We start from the raw sequence: 20867 nt of genomic DNA, 5'->3' as shown, positions 1-20867 counted from the left end.
ATCTTTAGAGTGTCTACTATTTCATTTAATTTCAACATACGGTCATTCAAAATCATTTTTTAAATTTTTTGTTTTCGTTTTTTTTTTCGTCGGTAGCAACCTCTTTTGGGCGTCCACTGCGTTTACCGTCTTCGGTGCTCATTTCACCACGTCTAAACTTAGCATACCAATCCTTGATGGTTGATTTTCCTGGGGCAGTGTCCGGAAACTCGGCATCAAGCCAAGTTTTTACTTCAACTCTATTTTTTCCCTTCAAAAAGCAATATTTTATCAACACGCGAAATTCCTTTTTATCTATTTTTTTTTTCACAATAAGAAAAGTTACGTCACTCAAAATGCTATAATGCTTGCATGTATTTCATCGATATCTATTGATGAAAAGGTAAAGTATCATATTAACATACGTAAATGTTAAAACTAATCTGAAATTCGATTGTATTGACATTTCTCGACATAAAATAACAGTTTCTTATTATGCTAAGTACTATTGTTATACGGTACTATAGACTGTAATCATGAAACACCTAAAATTGCAGTTCATTCGACATTCCTTACTTCTATTGTTTGATTTAAAAAATTTGCTACTGAAAACTATTAAACACTTTTAAAAACTTGTGGTGATGATACTCCTTCATATCATAATTGTGAAGCTTTTAAATAACTTTCAGACCGCTTAGCAGTTGATGAATTAACTGTTTTTAGACAATGAAATATGATGACGGAAGACCTAACAGTAGTGAAGACGGCTACTATAGGAATTGACTAAAAATGTCTTTTCAAACCAAGCACAAAAAGTCATGAATTAGTCTAGGAGATCCATCTAGATCGACACCAAAGCATAGAATATTAATTCTATATAAAAATAATGACAATACCTATTGTCTAAAGTATATAAATAACGCAAGATATATAGATTCGCATGAGTAAAGAAATCAAAATCGCCAAATGCTCTCCAACAGAACATCAAATCTTTGTAAACATCCACATGTGTTAACTTATCAATGCTTACTGGATAAAAGTATCAAAAAAATCTAGAGTTAACCATAAATAATTAATATTTCTAACGAAAACAACTTGGATAGATTTATATAATTTTATAATGTTTTATTTAAGTTTACTAAAATAATTGAATTTATTGGTATGTTAAATTTATTATCGAGCAAATCGATCGATCACTAATCGCTGCTTATAAGCATCGCCACATCCAAATCTAACGATTTCTATTTCCACGAACTCCGAACTCGTCGAAATTTAATTAGACTTAATTTACGTCAGAAAAATCCATTTTCTATTCGGGCCCACACGGGTTCGCGCGGGCATATCACGACAGCCCAAACGGTTTTTTTTCCGTCGAAGGACAAGGTCGACTCTACTACGAGGAGACGCGCGCAGGACGCGCCTACGGCCGAGATGGCGATCCAGTCGCCTATTTTGGATGCGACGCGGGATATTCGCGAGGACCGCGACTGCGTCGTTCGCCGATTCGGCCTCGTTCGGAGGGAACAAACGCGAATACCGAGCGTTGCGAGCCGCGGTTAAAGGTCGACAGGGGATGGAAGCAGAACGATGAAACGAATACGTAACGACAATTGAACTAGTTAGTCCGACGCCAGATTGATTGCCGAGTGGTTATTTTCACGTCGCTGACAGATGCGCCTGACAAAAATCACTGCAAGGCTGACTTAATTATAAACACAACACTGGCTTATATTAATTATAACACTTTTTAAACGTCAAAAACAGAAACAGATAAATATAAGTTTTAGATAAACTGAAATAACACAAGGGAATTGTTACCGCGATAAAAAAAATATTAATACATAATGAAATATGATGAAAAATGCAGATGAGGTATTTCGTTCATTCTCTTCAAAGTTCCTTATATAAAATATATTTATTTCAACTTTTTTATTTTTGAAAATATCTTTTAAAGACTTTTTTGATATATTTTGAAGTCTCCTTTTTACCAACGAGGGTTTTTATCTGGACCGGACCTACTGTTTAATATGGGCTCCGAACCACGGTCCTCGGCATTTAGCCTACCTACTGACCAGTGACCAACGTGACTGGGATGGTTATTCCTTGTCGGATTTTCCACTGTTGTCTATGAATACATTTATTATTATAATCACAAACATAAAGTGGATCTATGCCCGGCAGGATTCGAACCCGCGACAACAGTAACAGTAGGAGGACCGTCCTATCGCCTTAACTCTTGTGCCACTAAGCTTTTATTTTCTAAATAGTGGCTGAACAATTTCCTCAAGATGATTATTTAAATTTACCGAATAGCCAAAAGTGTAAGGGAGCTAAATAAAGATAATAAGACAGTTTCATATCGACTTTTTATTGTTTAATTAGTAAAATTCCTGAAGAAACAAGGTATGAGAAGACGCATTATAGCAATAAAAACACTTAAAAGTTATAACAATTTCATTTTTATTAGGTATTATACAACGAAAAGGTTTAAAATGTATGTTTAAATGTATGTTAAAAATTACTGTAATACGGCAGAATCTGGAAATTAAATAAATCAGATAGTTTAAAGACCTGCACACAATATAATAAAACAATCTTCAAGGAGTTGCTAAGAAATTACAAGCAAAAATTTCATTTAGTTTGGTTCTTTAACATAACTGTAGAAACAAATTCTAATACCTTCAAAAAGAAAAATCTAAACTGTCTTCGTTTGGTATACTTAACCAAAATATATTTCTTTAAATAAATTAGCCCCTTCAAAAAATTTATGCTATTTTAACAACCATATTTTTTTTAAATGCAATGTAGTGCATTGCCAATGCAAATGTCGAGTAACGTTGCGATATAATATTTGTAATGTAGTTACATTTACCTCCATATTTTTGAGATTATTCCATTTCAACATATTTTAAGTTTATACTATGGTTGATATTTTTAGAATTATCGTCCGTTTATTGAAAACAAGGCGAAAAAATGGGTTAAATTTCAAAAAAATCCATACCAGGTAAAAACAATGAACGATGCCTCATTATTTTGCTTTCTGTACACCCTGTTACGCTTTTTAGAACGAACATTTATTATAATGACCTAATTTTGATTACGACTTAATCACCAAAACATAAAAAAAAAAACGCTAAAAGCACTATTATTTACTTCTGCACGCAGAAAATGGCGCCTAAAATAAAAACAAACGCACCATAATCATGAATGAACGCACCATAAAATGAACCAATCAAATACCTTCACGGCTCTTAGCATAGCGATTTAAACAAGTCGTTCGTTCCAAGTTCAAAGTAGTGTCGTCCAGATATTGCGATACATCGCGAAATTTTTTTTCAAAATTGCTTATTAAGTTAAATATCTATTTTCTCTGTGACTATATTGGCGAAACAAAGTCGTTTCACTAATACAATATCATATCTTTTAAGAGTATATCTACTTATTGAATATCGGTCAAATTAGCGAAATTTTAGCTAGGAACAACTGTACAAGTGTGTTTTATCGAAAAGTATTTTTTTATTTTGCATTTACCTCAAAGAAAAAAATGTTTTGAACGACAGTTAAAAACACTGTGGTATTCAGAACGCCTAGCACAGGTGTCGGTGATATATATTTTTGGACAGTTTTAAGGCATTTAAAAAAATATTTTTACTGCATAGGTTCACGAACCCATTTTTTACAAAAATATGCAATATGATGATTTTAACTCATTTTGTACATATCCTTTCAATCATTCCTTAGTTATTTACATAATTTCAGTTATCTAGGAAAAATTTATTAATTCAATTTTAATTAATAGCCTTTAATTAATAAGCTATAATGCTAATGAAATGTTTTTTAAAATCTCTTATCGTGATGATCTCTTGAAACGAATAATTTGTTTTCGACATTTTATTTTACTTTTTTCGTTGTCTGAGTGAAAAGAATTTAAAGTTTATAGTGAACGTCGCAATTTTTACATCCTGAAAAGGATTATAATTTTATATCTAAAATATTTCAGTACCCTGAATATGAATTTTGTTTTATTAAATGGATATAATAATTTATTCTATTAAGTGCTTGATATTATGACCAAATACAAATCTGTTTTGAAAACACGTCCAAAACGTTTTTTGGTTGTGGAAACTAAAAAAATACACATCGTTAATTTTAAGAAATGAACTAGATATAAAGCCCATGGCAACTTGTATTTTTATTTTATATAAAAATAAAGTATATAAATAAAACATATAAAAAATAAGTGACTTTATAATAAATTCATTAGTCATAACTATACAGGACTAAATAAAAGGACGAAGATAAATACACTTAAATATAATTACATAAAACATATTTGAATTTATTTTAGAAAACTGTGCTAATTAAAGAGCAATTGATGATTGGCACGTGAAGGATTTTTGGATACTTTATGTTGTATGACTCATGCCCTAGAAAACAAATCTAAATTTATATTATATGTTTATATATTTTTAAAAAACCAGATCAGGTTGGTTTCCTCTGAAGTTTGAGAATAGTCAGCCGTTAGAGACATTTTTTTTTGTTTTTTCTTATTTTTTACTACAAACGTGTTAGTTCAAATATATATTATATTTACAACATAATGTGTTGCCTAAAATAATACTGACGCTACAACGGCAAGATATAGTCATTAATATTAATGTCTTATTTTGCAGGAAGGAGGTAAACCAAGAACGACAACCAGAGTGTTTCAAAGACCAGTAACAGAAAAAGATTTGGAAACAGTTTGGGACGAACAAACATTAAAATTACTGGTAAACCAAAAGTTCATAACATGAATCTGCCATATAAATCCAATATTATACAAATATTTTACATAATGTTAGTGATTATTGAAGATAATTTATTTTTACAGTTAGAGCAGAGTACTGACTACGAAGAACGTCGTGTAATAAGGGCTAGACTACGCCAAGTTATGGCGGAACAAGAAGGTGAGCTATTTCACACACATGTCATTTCCTTAGAAAAAAGTTCAGAAATTATATTAAATTTAAATTGAAATAACCAAAATTATGAAAACACATTGTTTTATACTTTTGACTATTAGGTATGGAAACCTTTCTCTACTTACTGAAAAAGTGTAACCGATAATTCTTATCACACTGCTTTCGATTACATATCATAGTTTAATTCGATATCATTTGCATTAGAAAGTTCTGCGAATTTAATCACTTTAGAAACTACATTTTTATATAAGTAATACATTGTTACTAGTAGTAATGCACAATTTGTTTTTATGATCATTTACAACTAGGTGTTGATTTAATATACCTATTGGTCCTTACTTAGTGACTACACTAAAATGTTGTCTTTGCTGTGATTTCTTATTATATTCACTGTTCTACACCGAGAGTTCTCTGTGTAAATAATCATTTCTATTGTATCTGATTATATTTACGATATTTATTGGCATATTTTTCTTGAAAAAAAACTTTTGAAATTGCATTACTTTTACCATATTTAAGTTTTAAAACCTGCTTATAAAGTAGCAACCATTTATATAACGATAACTGCGATTGTTTTCGAATATCCAGTACATTTTTTTTCCACTCGTGTTATTTTATTTTAATTTATTTTTAATATACCAATTCCAACAAAATTTTAATTCAAAATTCATTCAAAATATTGAGCATTACTATAATGTGTAAAGAATACTAATTTACTTTCATTAATATTTATTCTCCATGCCTGAATCAATCAATGAAAAATTAAATGGAAATGACGCAACGGATTTATGGTTTAAAAAAATTATTTTACTTTTCAGTATAATTTCATATAGCTTTAATGCAATTATTTTCATTAATCATTAAATGTATGGATCCCATCACTGTAACGGCTTTATAAAAGGAATGCAAAACATTATTTAACAACAGTGTTACAAGAGCTAGTAGTTAAAAGGAAATCTGACGAATAAACTTGAATAAACTGATTTTAGGACTAATAATTGAAGCAGTATGAATAGATGTGTTCTCTTGGTGAACTTCTTCTATAAACTTTCAGTCTTTTTCACAAAAATATTTTCTATACCATATGCTATTGTTTTACAACTTAGATAATCCGCTATCAAAATTACTTTTGGATTCCAAAAGACTAAGACTTTTTTTTCCATTTAAGATAACGATGTTAGAGACAAGTCTCTTCCAAAGATATTCAATAATATACAACCAATTCATAATACTATTTAGTAATAGTCCAAAATTATTTAGTTTCCATATTTATCCCTTTTATTTTATTAATTTTTTCTAATAATATATGCATAATACATAAGGCAAAAGTAATTTTACGTTGTAGTTTATCCATTTCCAGAACTTTTTTCTATTTTTTTTAATTACAATATTAACACTATTAAACACCATAATATTGACAGTTTTTTTTTCTGAACTATCCATCCAACAAGGCTGTCTTTCTCACACCCTAACCCTCTAACAACTCATCGCTCTTTTTTTCAGCCTGCACCGCTTTGGTCGACCAAGCCACCAAAGGCGAGGATCCAGCCACGCCCACTACCCCTACCGCCGGACAATTAGAGGGTGAGTCTCAACTATTGCCTCTGCTAAAGGGACTATTAGACGCTCCCGAAAATGACATCACGCCTGATTCTGGTACGGAATCGGGCGAAGATCAACGCTCGAACCTCATCGCCGAAGTACAAACAGCTCTCGAAAAACTCAGTACATCTTTGTTGAACGATCAGACCGATATATCGGAGGAGCGGCGTAGCAACTTATTGCAGTTGGTGGCTAAGCTACAGGCGGGTCTTAGCGGTAATGATCGTAGGTCATCGACGTCCAGTAGCGGCGGTAGATTTCAAAAGCGAAAGACCAAACAGTCACGGCATACGGTCGGGGTCTCCAAGGAGGAACTGGCGGACGCGCGGAAGCTCATAGAGGAGATATCGTTGAATGAACTCAACACAAGCGCCAGTGGTTCAAAAGTGAATTTGAGCAAGCAAAATAGCGAGAGCAGCGTTCCGACAAGCTCCGCCAGCTCATCATACCGTAGCATTCACCAAGCGAAAGTGAAAAATGCAACCGCCCGTCCATTCAGCTCCTCAAATAGTACTACTTCCTCTGTACAAACTCCTACTGAACATTTTGATGGTTTCGACAACCTCTTCGGTGAGGATAAAGACAAGGACATAACTTATCATGAGGCACCTACGGTGCAACAAAAGGCAACGCCTAACTTCTCAACGACGGTGAAACAATCATCACAAACCAGACTTGACAGAGGTATTTCTAACGACTCTACCGGTAGCATTAAATCAGCTTTTAAAGCAGTCCAACAAGCGGCTGCGAGCAAAGTATCAGCAATGAAACAAGATCAAAAAGATGAGTCCGAGTCCGAGGAGGTTGAAGAAGAGGAAGTAGAGGAGGAAGAGGAAGATGACTCTAGTACCGTAAAAACCTCGAATACTGTAGAAAATGCTCCGTTGACAAGCAATCCAATTTACTCAAGGCCAGTTCAAAAGTACGATGAGAAATGCAGTCGATTTGACACACAAAAGAGGCTGAAGATGAAACGGGCCAATACAATCGACATACCGAAGCCTCTCAATTTCTATCAAGACGATGACGATAGTGATTCTGATCACGAAGATGGTAACCAAAAGAGGAGAGATAGTTCTTACACCCTCAAAGGGCCAGTTGGAGTCGGTGATCCGAACACTAAGAAAATCGTACCTGTCTTTCAACCGAAGACGGAGTCTGACAAAAAATTTCTGGCCTTTATCAATAAACATAATGATAACAATTCGAACAAAAATTCGCCATGGGCTAGAAATTCTTCAGTCTGGGGTAGCAAATTCGGCAATATTAAGAGTACTTTCGAAAAGACCCAAGATAATGACGCCAAAAGCTTTTGGAAATCGGCTGACGATAATATCAGACGCACTACCTCAAATCAATTTGGACCGAAAATCAGTAGAGAGAGCGCTCGAAATTTGCAACAAATGTTTGAGGAAAAGAGAAAGGAATCACAAAAAAATCCAGCACCAGTGTATTCTGCTGGTCCGGTACATCAATCAAATATTGTCACCGGCTCTTTGCAGGTTAAAACCGAGAAAGAAAAACAATACAAGGTCATACCTCAGCCATTGCCAGTAAATCAATTTTCGCATGCTCCGCAGAGTGCATTTAAACCCATCAAAAAGGTACCACAACCACCTGTCCCGAATAGATCGTCAATTGTATTCTCCCCGGAAAATAGAGAATTAATCAAAAGTGAAATTAAGGAACCTACCGGTCCCGCTTTTCTTTACAGTCCGAAGCCTCTAACTAGTCCCATAGAGAAAACGACTGTAACATCACCCGTTGCATCGAAACCTTGGGCTGCTAGCTCCACGGGTAGTAGGGTGATAAGTTTGGCAGCTTCTAGGTTTGAACAACCGCCTATAAAAGAACCACCTAGACCTAGAAAAATGAGTAGAGAGAGCAATAAAGCACTTGTTAGCAGTTATCAAGCAAATACAAATATTGTTGATAGGACACCTGCATATATAAACAAATCTTCTGAAAATAAACCAAGCAGTGTGAGGAAACATAGCGGTCAATATGAAAATTTAGAAAGTAAATCAGCTGAGGCTCAACAGAAACCACAAACTTATCAAATAAGGACAAGTGTGGTTGAAAGTCAATATACACCTCAAGTAAAACTACCCCCACAAAACATACCTCTTTCACCTCAACAGTTTACACCATCACATCAACAAAATATACCATTTTCGCTTCAACAAAACATACCATTGATGCCACCACAAAATACACAATATCCCCTACAAAACCCACAAATTCCACCACAAAATATAGCGCCACAAAACTATAGTGTCCGATATGATCAGCCCCAAACTTACTCTATTCGATATGACCAACCACAAACTCAATATTATCCTCCGCAAAACTATAGCATTCGCTATGATCAACCTCAGAACTATTCGATTCGCTATGACCAACAATCTCAACAAAACTTACCTCAGAATTACAACATCGCTTACAATCAACCACAAACCTCACCGAACCAAAATTATCAACCACAAAACTATAGAATAGTTTACGATAGACCTCAGAATCTTCCCCAGAATTACTCAGTTAAATACGATCAACCTCAAAGTGCTCTTCAATCACCCCAAACGCCAACTAGACCTCAAAGTTACTCAAGTCCACACGACTCAGTAAGCCAAGTTCAGAATAAGGTTAGTCCAAGTTCACCTGCTCATAATACCCAGGTGTTATCTCCTACTGAGTCTTCTCCTCAACCGAACAATGAATATACTTCAACGTTTGTCTTTAAACCTACTCAGAATCAAAAGGTTCCAGTGCAAGCTATAGAGCCGGTGGTTCAACCTCCAAAAGCAGAAAGACAGATCTCGAATGAGAGTTTACACGAACACAGCGCTGTAAGTAGTAGAGTTATGACAGGGCCTGTAAGTCAGCAAGCTGTAACAGTAAAGCAAAAATCCCCAATGAGCAGAGACCAACACGATATGGAAGCTGCTCTTAATTTGAAGAGTTCGTTACAAAAGTTAACCAAACAAGATAGTAAGGAGGGTAACATACCAAATAAAAATCGATCCCCTGCAAGATCTCCCAGTAACAGCTTTAGCTACAAACCGCGACCACCCGAAGTTAAAAGTCCAAGTTTAAGTCAGAGTTTCAAGTACAAAAGCGAAATTCAATCCAAAGAAACATCAACATATAAGCCAAGCGATTGTCCTAAACCAACTGTGTCTCCTAGCAGTTTTAAATCAAAAAGCACCTTCGAAGATATCACAAAGGAAACCAAAAACTGTGGAGTAGTTAAACCGATGCAACAAAAACCGATACCTATATATAATAATACAAATATATCTAAATCAAACGAAAAAATTCGTATTAATGACAAAGGTCAATCAGTTGTAACGGGTCAGTTCCATATTCCCGTCATCAGTGTTAAATCTCCCGAATCGCCGAGACCCCCAACTCAAACTCAAGTCCTGAGCAAGTCCGATTCGTGGCATCAAATCTGCTTAGCTCATCAGAGCACCAACGAGAAACCTGTTCCGAAACCTGGACCGGTAAAATCTAAATCTAGTCACTCTTTAGCGGTACCGAAAATGTACGAAGCCGGAATGAGCAAAGAGGAAATGTTACATAAAAGAAAAACGATGGAGGCTTTCTTAACGGGTAACAAAAGTCCACCAGCTGACACGAAAATCAAAGCCGTAAAACGAAGCATTAATAGAATTAAGACATCTGAAAAGCGATCTACACAAACTAAAGTAACTGGTGGCCTTTGTAGAAGCAGGACTTTGCCGGATATAATATGTCCAGACTTATTGGATGAAAGTAACGTAGACAAAGCCTTCGACGAGCTTTTTGAATCATCCTAATTGAATTTTTAAAATATGTTCGTATCGGGAAGAACGAAAGTGCCCGTCAATTCATTCCATATTTCGACGTACTAAGTGAATTTTGTTGTATAGAACCGTAGATTTAGCTGAAATGTTTTTAGAAAACAAAATAGACGTAAGAAGTTGTTTCGTTTGAAAGGAAAACGCGAAGGAATGAGAGGATTCGAGCGATTACAGATCGAAGGTGGTGGTGAGCGTACACCCCACAACTTCGTGTGAAACTGAGGAATTATATATGTTGAGGCAATTAGTTAATGTTTTGGATTGTTTCATGGAGGCGACAGGATCTGACCGGAGACTCAACAGTGCATTGATGAGGGTGAGGACCAAAACACAAACTGGAATGCTGTGTGGGTGTACGCTACACCTCCTTAACCATTTTCCCTACTGACGCGAATGCCGCCATCGCTACACGCTCGTCCACACCACAAAAAAAATCCCCTGGAAGTGTTTTCCACGTCCATGTACTTTTTTGTTTCACATTCGCGACCATTCGAATTTTTTGTAGTTTTTGGAGCATCCAGTAGAAGTACCATTGTTTTGCTACTGTTACTATTGTTACTTAATTATTTATTTCTTTTTTGTTTTTGTCATATCCCATTATTCGAACACAGGCACTAATAAATCGTGCTAATTGCCAGTTATTTAATTCTTTAAAGCACCAACATAATTATATGATCTATCCAAAGTAGCAGTAAACTCAAATAATTCCAATAAAAACGTCAAAACATCGCAATATTGCCGAATTAAACTTTTAGTTTATTTTAGCTTTTATATATTACAACATCGTAATGCAAATAAAAGAATGAAACAAAATGTTATAAAGTATCATTTATTTTAACAATATAGTTCAAAGTTCACTGCTACTTTGTATAGACTGAACGTCTCTTCCATAAACAACATGTTAATCATTGTTGCTGCTTTAAAGGCATTATCTTGTATGCTCTTTCCTTGCAATGTTTGATTTGATTTTATATTTTTTTTAGTTGCTAACATTACTATACTCTTGTACTATCATTTATTATTTTCTCTAAACATTACACACTTTTATTGATTCTGATTTAATATATTGCGTGTTTTCTTCTTTGCAGGTAAACTAGAAGTACATGAGACTAATAAAGAAAGCGATGTCGCCACTTCGACGAAAGGTAAATATTATATTTCGGAATTATAAGAAAATGAAACATTAATCAACTTTCAGTCACCACGAGGGTTACTCAACAAGTAAGAGCACCCAAACCAATGTCGCCTTTTGCAAAATTTCGCCAATTGGACAAACAGAACAGCCTTAACAAGACCACACCACCAAGGTATATATTTTTTATTCAATGTTATTGTCTACACTTAAAAAAGAAATACATTCAACACACGGGCATAAATTTGATTTAATGCCAGCTCAAGAAAGCCCATAAAATAAGCTATTTAATAAAAATAATTTCTATTACTCCTTAATTCCAAACATAATGTAATTAATACATCTTTATTACCAACAAAAGATAGCAATTAAATACAAGGTTATAATTTAAATTATAACAGAATCATTTTTAACTTGCCATATATTATTCACCAAGAATCATTTACATATTAATTTTCTCTATAGTTCACACTTTCCATAATATATATTATTAAATTGCATTAACTTTTAACTTATAACATTATTGACATTTTTCAAATGACCTAGCATTACAATACTAAATAGGTGCATGAAACTTTTGAGGAATGCAACTTTTCATTATGAAATATAACTTTCATAGAATCTTTCTAAACTAAAATCAACTTCCCGTTACTTTTCCATCGAAATTTTGTATTGTAAGTGCCTGCTTGTACAACTTCTAATTGACATGAAACATTACACCTATTTTATTCCTGCATACCTTGAAAACTGTAATCAATAAAAACGTTTCTATCAAATAACAAATTTCATCAATATTACATATTTAAAAAATAAATCATAACATAATATATTATGACTTATTAAACTTATTGTATCTCAGAGTAGCAAAGTTTTTGTAATTTTAATTAAGTTATTATAAAACAATAATACACTGTAAAATATTACAATTTTCAATTATATAAATATATCTAACTGTTGAATGATTAATTATCTATAAAAATTATACAATAGGTACATTAAATATGTATATGCTTCATAAAAGATTTATGTCGCTAAATATCAAATAAAAATTTAGGAATAACAAGATAAAAATATTTTAAAAACTGTCTTAAGAAAATTTGCATATTTAAGTTTATAATTTTTTATTTAACATTTTACAAGTAATCAGATACGGTGTTATCAATCATAAATAAATGGATTTCACAAAAAAAATATGTTGCATCATTTGATGTATTAATTCAGCAGATGTTTCCAAGTAGTTTTAAATTTTATTTATAGGTATATTCAGATCTGGCGAACGGTGTTATTTACAAATGGAACCTTGAAGGTCCGAAAATAAGTGTTTCTAACAATATACTATTTTTATAATATTTATATAATAAAATACAGATAGGCTGTTTCTTTTTGAATCTTAAATACTTAGCACATCACTCAATAAGTCTCTCGTTTCTAATACGTGAACATATAAGATTTCTGAATAGTGCTAGCCTTCAAACGATACGTGTCAAAACCTCCACGTTATTTCAACTATTAGTTTGCAAGTTACATTATTACGGTTTAATTTACAGGTAGTAATGCAATGTTTGTTATTTTTAAAGTAATGAATAAAAAATATTTTCATTATAATTTTAACTAAATATTACATATAGGTAAATATAATTCAAGCAAAAGGCCAAACGGTAGCCTGAGTATTAGGAGCTTGCTTGTATTTTGATCAGCAATATATCTATTGCTGAAAATACGAAATATAAATCTAAACAAATGTTAAGAAACCTGTTAAATTCGGTGGTTTTAATGTTTTTCTATATAAAATAATAGTTTTAACAGCAATAACAGTAATATACACAGAAAAAATTGCAATTTCGAGATTAATTTTATTATTATTTGCTTTGAACAAAACTGCTACCGAATCCCATCATATATTCTTATAAACTTATGGTAATGCTGTTCCATCATATTCTAACTGTAAGTTTTAGTTTCAATGAGTTAAAAACGGTGATTTTGATGTCAATGGCAAACAACGGCCTGGACGACCAAAATTAATTTCAAGATTTATTGCACGAAAATAGAGACAAAATTCATTAAAACTTTCATGCAGCTTAGCGGTTGATGAATCAACTATTTCCAGACATTTACATGCGATTGGTAACGCCTAAAATGAGGCAAAATAGCTACTACATGAACTAAAAATATCATTTCGAACAATTTCAACATAACGAATACCTTGCTTGCCAGGCAAAAAAATGCGTTTTCTGTAACGCATTATGATTAGTGATGTGATTGTGACTAGTAAAGTTCAAGGAATCATGGGTTAGTCTAGGAACGTAATCTCCATAGATAGCTGATCGTTTTGACCAGCACATTATTTTTTGCATGGTTTGGCTGGTAATACCAATCTTTAAACACGGTGTAGCCATTTTTTCAGAAAAATGGGAAAAAGCTGTGAAAACTAAAAAATAACCGGAGACTTATTGAGTGATGTTATATAGTATAACAATAATCCAAAGCGTTTCAAAACCACAATTTTAAATTTAACATTCAATATTAACAGGTGAATTGAAAAGTCCCCGGCCTGACACATAGATGGAGCTATTAGAATTAAATCCATATGTTTTTTAGTTAGCCCTATCCCTCAAAGATGTGTGTATAAATTTGATAGCTGTCAGATTATTAATTTGTGCATTATAGCATTTTGAGTGAAGTAACTTTTGTTATTGTGAAAAAAAATGGATAAAAAGGAATTTCGCATGTTGATAAAATATTGCTTTTTGAAGGGAAAAAATACAGTTGAAGCAAAAACTTAGCTTGATGCCGAGTTTCCGGACACTGCCCCAGGAAAATCAACCATCAAGGATTAGTATGCTAAGTTTAGACGTGGTGAAATAAGCACCGAAGATGTTGAACGTAGTGGACGCCCAAAAGAGGTTCTTACCGACGAAAACATTCACGAAATAATTTTTGAATTACCGTAAACTGAAATTGAGTGAAATAGCAGACACTCTAAAGATATCAACTGAACGTGTACATCATATCATTCACGAACATTTGCGTATGAGAAAGCTCTGTGCAAAGTGGGTGCCGCATCATGTCACTTTTGACCGAAAACAACGACGAGTTGATGATTCGGAGCAGTGCTTGAAGATGATTAAGCGTAATAAACCCGAGTTTTTGCGAGTTTCATCCGAATGGACTGCACACGATGAAATCGCCGAAAAACGGCCGCAATTTGAAGAAAAAGAAAGTGCTACTTCACCAATACAATTCACCGTGTCACAAGTCAGTAAAAACAATGACAAAAATCCATGAATTGGATCTTCCAATTGCTTCCTCATCCACCGTATTCTCCAGATCTGACTATTTCCTGCTCTCAGATCCCAATAGAATGCTCGCTGGGAATAAATTTTCGTCGAATGAAGAGGTGATCGACGAAATTGAGGCTTATTTTGAAGCAAAGGATAAATCGTACAACAAAAATGGTATTGAAAAGTTGGAGAGTCACTATAATCAGTGTATCACTCTTGAAGGGAATTATTTTGAAGAAAAAAAGTCATTTTGCCAAAAAAATATGTTTTACTGTGGTAGGCCGGGGACTTTTCAATTGACCTGTTACACACAATTCAATGAAATTAATACAAAAAATAGAGAAGTATTTTATATATCCATAAATATGTAATATTCTTGAAAGGTTATTTTCAGTCGACTGTTACTTATTCCCATCACGATACTTAATTTAAAACGGGATGTAATACCAAATAGAACCCGATCAACGTTTTTTACTGATTAACGTTTACAATTCACCCTTTCTTCGTCTAACCCTAAATCCCTGGTTGGTGCAGCACCCCGAGCACTCCCCGCGGCTCCGGGCAACTCTTTAAATTCACCGATCCCGCCTTGTCGCAGTCCGCGAGTACGATTAAAGATCGCCTGTTGTACTGGTGTAGGATGAAGACTAAGGAATACGAGGTACGAGCTGATTGGTTTGGTGCTGGTGTTCGATGATACGTTTTGCTTTGCGCTTCCTGTTATGGGATATTTATTTGCTTAGCACCGCCTTTATCCATGTTTTCAGCATGTTACCTTTGTTAGCAGCACATACGCACATCTCTTTCATATATACAAAAAAGACAAGCTTTTTATTTTGCTCTTAGATGTTTGATATTAAATATTTGACAATTTTATTATTGATACAGTTGTAGAGTCTCATTAATTCGGCGTTTTAAAAATAAATAGGTACCGAGTTATTAAAATATCCAGATTAATGAATTAGGTAGAAACATTAAAGATAAATATATCATTTCATAATATACATACATATTAATTCAATAATAGAATATTATTCTTATACGTATTGCACATTTCGGTATGATATTTACACCTGATATTGATCTAATTTATCTTAAAATAATCCATAATTTAAATATATGTTATATTCTTGCAACTTGTAGCCATTACTTAAAAAAACATTTTTTTCTAAACTTTATAATACTCTTGGCAGACAAACTGTTTTCTACAGTACATGTTATGCAGATATTCATACAGCTGGATGTGTCTGGTTTAAATTTAGCAATATGACTTAATGATTCCAACATTTCTACAAGGATTTCCTCTTCTTGTACTTCTTCATATATTTCTTTATCTATCATCATTGTCTCTGCTTCAAACGAGCACTTGATTAGTGAGGCTCTACTGCACAAATGTTCACAAGTTCTTTCGAAATGTGTTCCCAAATATGTTTATTTATATCGTAAATATAAAGAAATATATTAATGTTTTTGAACATTACTTGCATATTTGTTAGACTTCTGATAGAATGATTAAGAGTTAAAAATTAAATTTCTTGTAATATTTAACTAAATTTTACACTAAATGTATAAGTATATACAGCTTATTTGAAGAGTTTCATAAGTGTTTTAAGAACTGTATATTATTGTAGAGTCCTTGTATTATATTTCTTATGTTTGTTCTTCAATATATCACAGAAATTTAATTTAACTAAAAAAAATTAATTTAATTTTCAACAATATTTGGGGTATATAACCATATATAATTTAAATATAGAATATTAATTTTCTTTCTATTTTAGAACATTCAACTAAACAACTTCTCCAGCAGCTGGGCAGACGGACTGGCTTTCTGCGCCCTCATTCATCATTTCCTTCCAGATTCGTTCGACTACAGTACCCTCACGCCAAAAGATCGCAGGCACAATTTTGAATTGGCCTTCCGAATTGCTGAGTAAGTATATCTCCATTTAATTATTAGGTGTTTGTGGGTTTCATTGTCATTTCTTCAATTTAAAAATTCATTTGTTGAAAAAATCACTGTCTCAATTATAATTAGTATACTAAGTATATATTAATCAAAAAAATTTTCATCGTTTTCTTTTAACATCTTCCCACCTTCTTTTCGACATAGTTTGTTTACCTCTGGCAAGTACGTTGGATACAACAAAACTCTTGCAACATGCGTTGAGCGTTATATAAGAAAATTACTTTGGATGTATTACCCACTATTCATGGTCTTTTACAATAGTAAATAGTTCAATTTATTCAATTGGCGCCCGTAAACATTTACAGTAGCAGCTTCATTCGGTTTTAGCAGTTCGTAATGCACTACAGCTTTCTGATCTCACCATATGCACACCAAGACTTTATAACTATGAATATTCCGCTGAGATGTCGATGTGGATGTTTCTGCTGAATTAACCCATGACTTTTAACGCTAGGGATTATGATAGTAAATCAACTCTTCGTCAGATCTGAAAACTGTTTTCTTTTTGGCCTAAAAAAATGTTAAAACGGTTCGAAATTACATTTTCAGCCAATTCGTGTAGTAGCTTTTTTTCCTCCTTTTCTCTGGAAGCAGTTGATTCGTCATCTGTTAAGCTATCTGCGAGTTTTTGGAGAGTTCCAGATCCCAGAGAACTAGGATATTATCCTAATAAATATTGTCATTAATTTTAGACCTCGAGGTCATTCCTTGTCATCAAAGTCACCACTGTTCAATCGTCAATTGATTAAATATGACGGAGTAGCATCAATATAAGTTTTTAGTCATTGTTTAATTATCAAACAAGAAACGTTTTATGATAAACAATAATTAACAAAACATTATGTTGTGTATACACTAAATAACTTAAGCACACAAGTACTTGAGAAATATATTTTCTAATAAAGTCTGAATATAACATTGTTTTTTTGTATTACAGTGAGAAAGCTGATATTGCACCTCTTTTGGACGTAGAGGATATGCTGGAAACTCGAAAACCAGACTGGAAATGCGTTTTTACATATGTTCAATCTATATACAGACGATTCAAGGATGAGGATTAGAGAGCCAGTTCCTAGTGAACTTTTATTATTCATATTTTACCTTAAAAAGGTGGTGCTATATTATGTAAATATTTGTTAATGGTCAATTTATAGATATTGAAAAGAAACGAGAATATTTTATGGTAAATTATGAATATTTATATGTTAATTTATTGTAACTATGAATGTTTTTTAATGTTTTGTTTGTTATTTTGTTTAGAAATTTGTAAATTGTTAAAATTTTTATTTTTGTTCCTTAATAGGAAAGTATTGCTTTTGTGTTTATCTCTACTGTGATTATTTTGAACAGCATTTTCTACATTGATCCATAGATCTCTGTCTTTATTTCACTCCAATTTCTATTATTAGGTACAAAACTTTTTATACTTCATGCCCAGCTGTGTCCTGTAGAATAGATATTTTTATAAGCTTTATTATGGAGCATATTTTTCTCTTCAAATTTAACTTATCACACAATACGTATTTTGCTTATTTATTTTTGTGATTGATAATATAATGGGATGTTGCTGAAAGCTTGGTATTTTGCCATTAACAATTTATATTTTTTGTATAACAGCCAATATTGCCATTTGCACTGTGAAGACAATAATTCTACAGCAATTTTTTATGTCATTTTAATGTTACTGTATCTTAGTCATTACATTTTATAAACTAAATAGATTTATATATAAAATATCTAACAAAATAAATGAAAGTTAATAAAGTATACGCTTTGTTTATTACACTCTTAATATAACCCAAAATAACAGGTCAGTAAAAAAGTCCCCGGCCTGGCACATAGATTACTAGATATACTACTAGAATTAAATCCATATGTTTTTTAGTTATCCCTAACCCTCAAAAGATGCGTGTATAAATTTGACAGCTGTCGAATTATTAGTTTGTGAATTATAGCATTTTGAGTGAAGCAACTTTTGTTATTGTGAAAAAAATGGATAAAAAAGAATTTCGCGTGTTGATAAAACATTGCTTTTTGAAGGCAAAAATACAGTTAAAGCAAAAACTTGGCTTGATGCCGAGTTTCCGGACACTACCCCAGGAAAATCAGTTGATTTTGACCGGTTGATGGTTATCAAGGATTGGTGTGCTAAGTTTAGACGTGGTGGAATGAGCACCGAACGGTGAACGCAGTGGAGGACCAAAAAAGTTTGTTACCGACTAAAACATTTAAAAAAACACAAAATGATTTTGAATGACCGTAAATTGAAATTGAATGAAATAGCAGAAACTCTAAAGATATCAACTGAACGTACACGTTCAGTTGATATGTACACATCATATCATTCCCGAATATTTGAATATGAGAAAGACCAAGAACAACGACGAGTTGATGATTCGAAGCAGTGTTTCAAGATGATCAAGCGTAATAAACCCGAGTTTTTGCGTCGATATGTGACAATGGGTGAAACATGGCTCCATCATTTCACTCTGAAGTCCAATCGATAAGACACCCAGACAATGCACCGTGTCACAAGTCAGTGAAAACGATGGCAAAAATCCATGAATTGGGCTTCGAATTGCTTCCTCATACACCGTACTCACCAGACCCCCAGCGACTATTTCCTAATCTCATATCTCAAAAGAATGTTCGCTGGGAAGAAATTTTCGCCGAATAATTTTCGACGAAATCGTACTACAAAAATGGTATCGAAAAGTTGGAGAATCGCTATAATCAGTGTATCTATCACACTTGAAGGGAATTATGTTAAATTAAAAAAATAATTTTGCCAAAAAAATGTGTTTTCTATGGTAGGCCGGGCATTTTTCAATTGACCTGTTATTCATTGTTATTAAACACAAGATAATGATTTGGTGTATCGACCAGTATTATGAAAAAGTAATATGAAACACATGAGTATCATATAATTATATACATATATACGCCCTTTCAATAGCCGAAGTTACTCTGTGCACTTGATCAAAACTGGAAATCTGGTATTGTTACCAAATGTTTAACACGTTTAAATATTAGTTTCTCAAATAGCTTTGATATTGCAGGTAGTAGCGAAATAGGCCTGTAAGACTTGTTCTGCAAGTTTGTCAGGTTTTTTGAGCATAATTATTTGTGGCATCTTAAAGCATTCCGGGACATGTTTCAGTCTTAAACAGGCATTAAATATATATGTCAAGATAATGATTGCTTTTAGTGGCAGTTCTTCCAATAAACCAGGTGAAATGGTATCTATACCAGGTGCCTTTTTTAGGAGTGAGGTTATCAATTTCAGTGTCAAGTTCCAGTGGAGAAATTAGATTTAGATCTACATCAGGTTGATAAACAGGAGATGTATCCATGGTAGATTCTATATCATTAGGTTCATTAGGTTGAAATATGTTAGCTAAGTATTGTGCGAACAATTCAGCTTTTTCATTGTTGCGTCAAACCCATTCATTTCGATCATTTTTAATTGGCAGTACTCGAATAATTGGTCTTTTAAATATTCGAATTGCTTTCCATAGCGAATAATCTTTGTCTGCTTGTGCGCTTAATTAACTTGCTTTTCTTAGGACTGTCGCGCTAAATGTTAATAATACTGGAGTATGAAGGTGTGCACAAGCTTTCTGTACTAATTTTATTTAATGAGATGCCTTTTGTAATGTAGAAATCCAGCAGGTCTGTTATCCAGTTACTGTCTGTGGTCCAGTAAGTGGGTTCGCTCCCCGAATGATAATTACAATTTGTAAGGTTAACGGCTTTGAGTAATTCGTTTCCTTTTCCAGGTGTTATTATTCGTGAACCCCAAGCTGTACGTTTAACATTAAAGTCTCCACCAATAATAAACCTTGGGCCTAATATTGAAAAGATATCTTTATATTGTTGTGTCATTTTATGTCTTGGTGGACAATATATAGCGCCAATATTTATTTCAACCCCGTTTTTTTCGATACTAATTATCGCATAATATATTTCTTCATTTTTAATCTCTTCTTGTTCGAAATGTTATATATTTTGTTTAATTATTAAAGCTGTTACACCTCGAGCCCGTTCACTGGGGTGTAGTGTCTAGTAAGCATCATAACCCCGTATTTTAATTTAGTT

The 20867-nt window shown here is 33.2% G+C and overlaps 1 protein-coding gene across 8 annotated transcripts in view; it reads left to right on the top strand.

Annotated features, from left to right (window-relative positions):
- LOC143190423 (uncharacterized) overlaps positions 1 to 18534 on the top strand; it is a 90559-nt gene extending 72025 nt beyond the window's left edge. For 3 of the 8 annotated variants that reach the window (XM_076394887.1, XM_076394970.1, XM_076394733.1), the window contains 8 exons: positions 4653 to 4751; positions 4853 to 4928; positions 6447 to 10703; positions 11476 to 11532; positions 11586 to 11694; positions 15335 to 15461; positions 16582 to 16733; positions 17707 to 18534. In XM_076394887.1, the coding sequence (XP_076251002.1) occupies positions 4653 to 4751; positions 4853 to 4928; positions 6447 to 10363 (4092 nt within the window). In that variant the 3' untranslated portion in view covers positions 10364 to 10703; positions 11476 to 11532; positions 11586 to 11694; ... (1 more) ...; positions 16582 to 16733; positions 17707 to 18534. The remainder of the gene's footprint in view (positions 1 to 4652; positions 4752 to 4852; positions 4929 to 6446; positions 10704 to 11475; positions 11533 to 11585; positions 11695 to 15334; positions 15462 to 16581; positions 16734 to 17706) is intronic. The other 5 variants (XM_076395213.1, XM_076395055.1, XM_076395299.1 and 2 more) reach the window with 3 other exon arrangements.
- Positions 18535 to 20867: the final 2333 nt, after the last annotated feature.

Source organism: Rhynchophorus ferrugineus, unplaced genomic scaffold (genome assembly GCF_030347505.1).
Source record: "Rhynchophorus ferrugineus isolate W39M unplaced genomic scaffold, kcgeb_rfMv2 rfM1, whole genome shotgun sequence".
NCBI classification, from domain to species: domain Eukaryota; kingdom Metazoa; phylum Arthropoda; class Insecta; order Coleoptera; family Curculionidae; genus Rhynchophorus; species Rhynchophorus ferrugineus.
The sequence above is the reverse complement of the archived record's forward strand: the minus strand, read 5'-3'. Positions and strand labels throughout refer to the sequence as shown.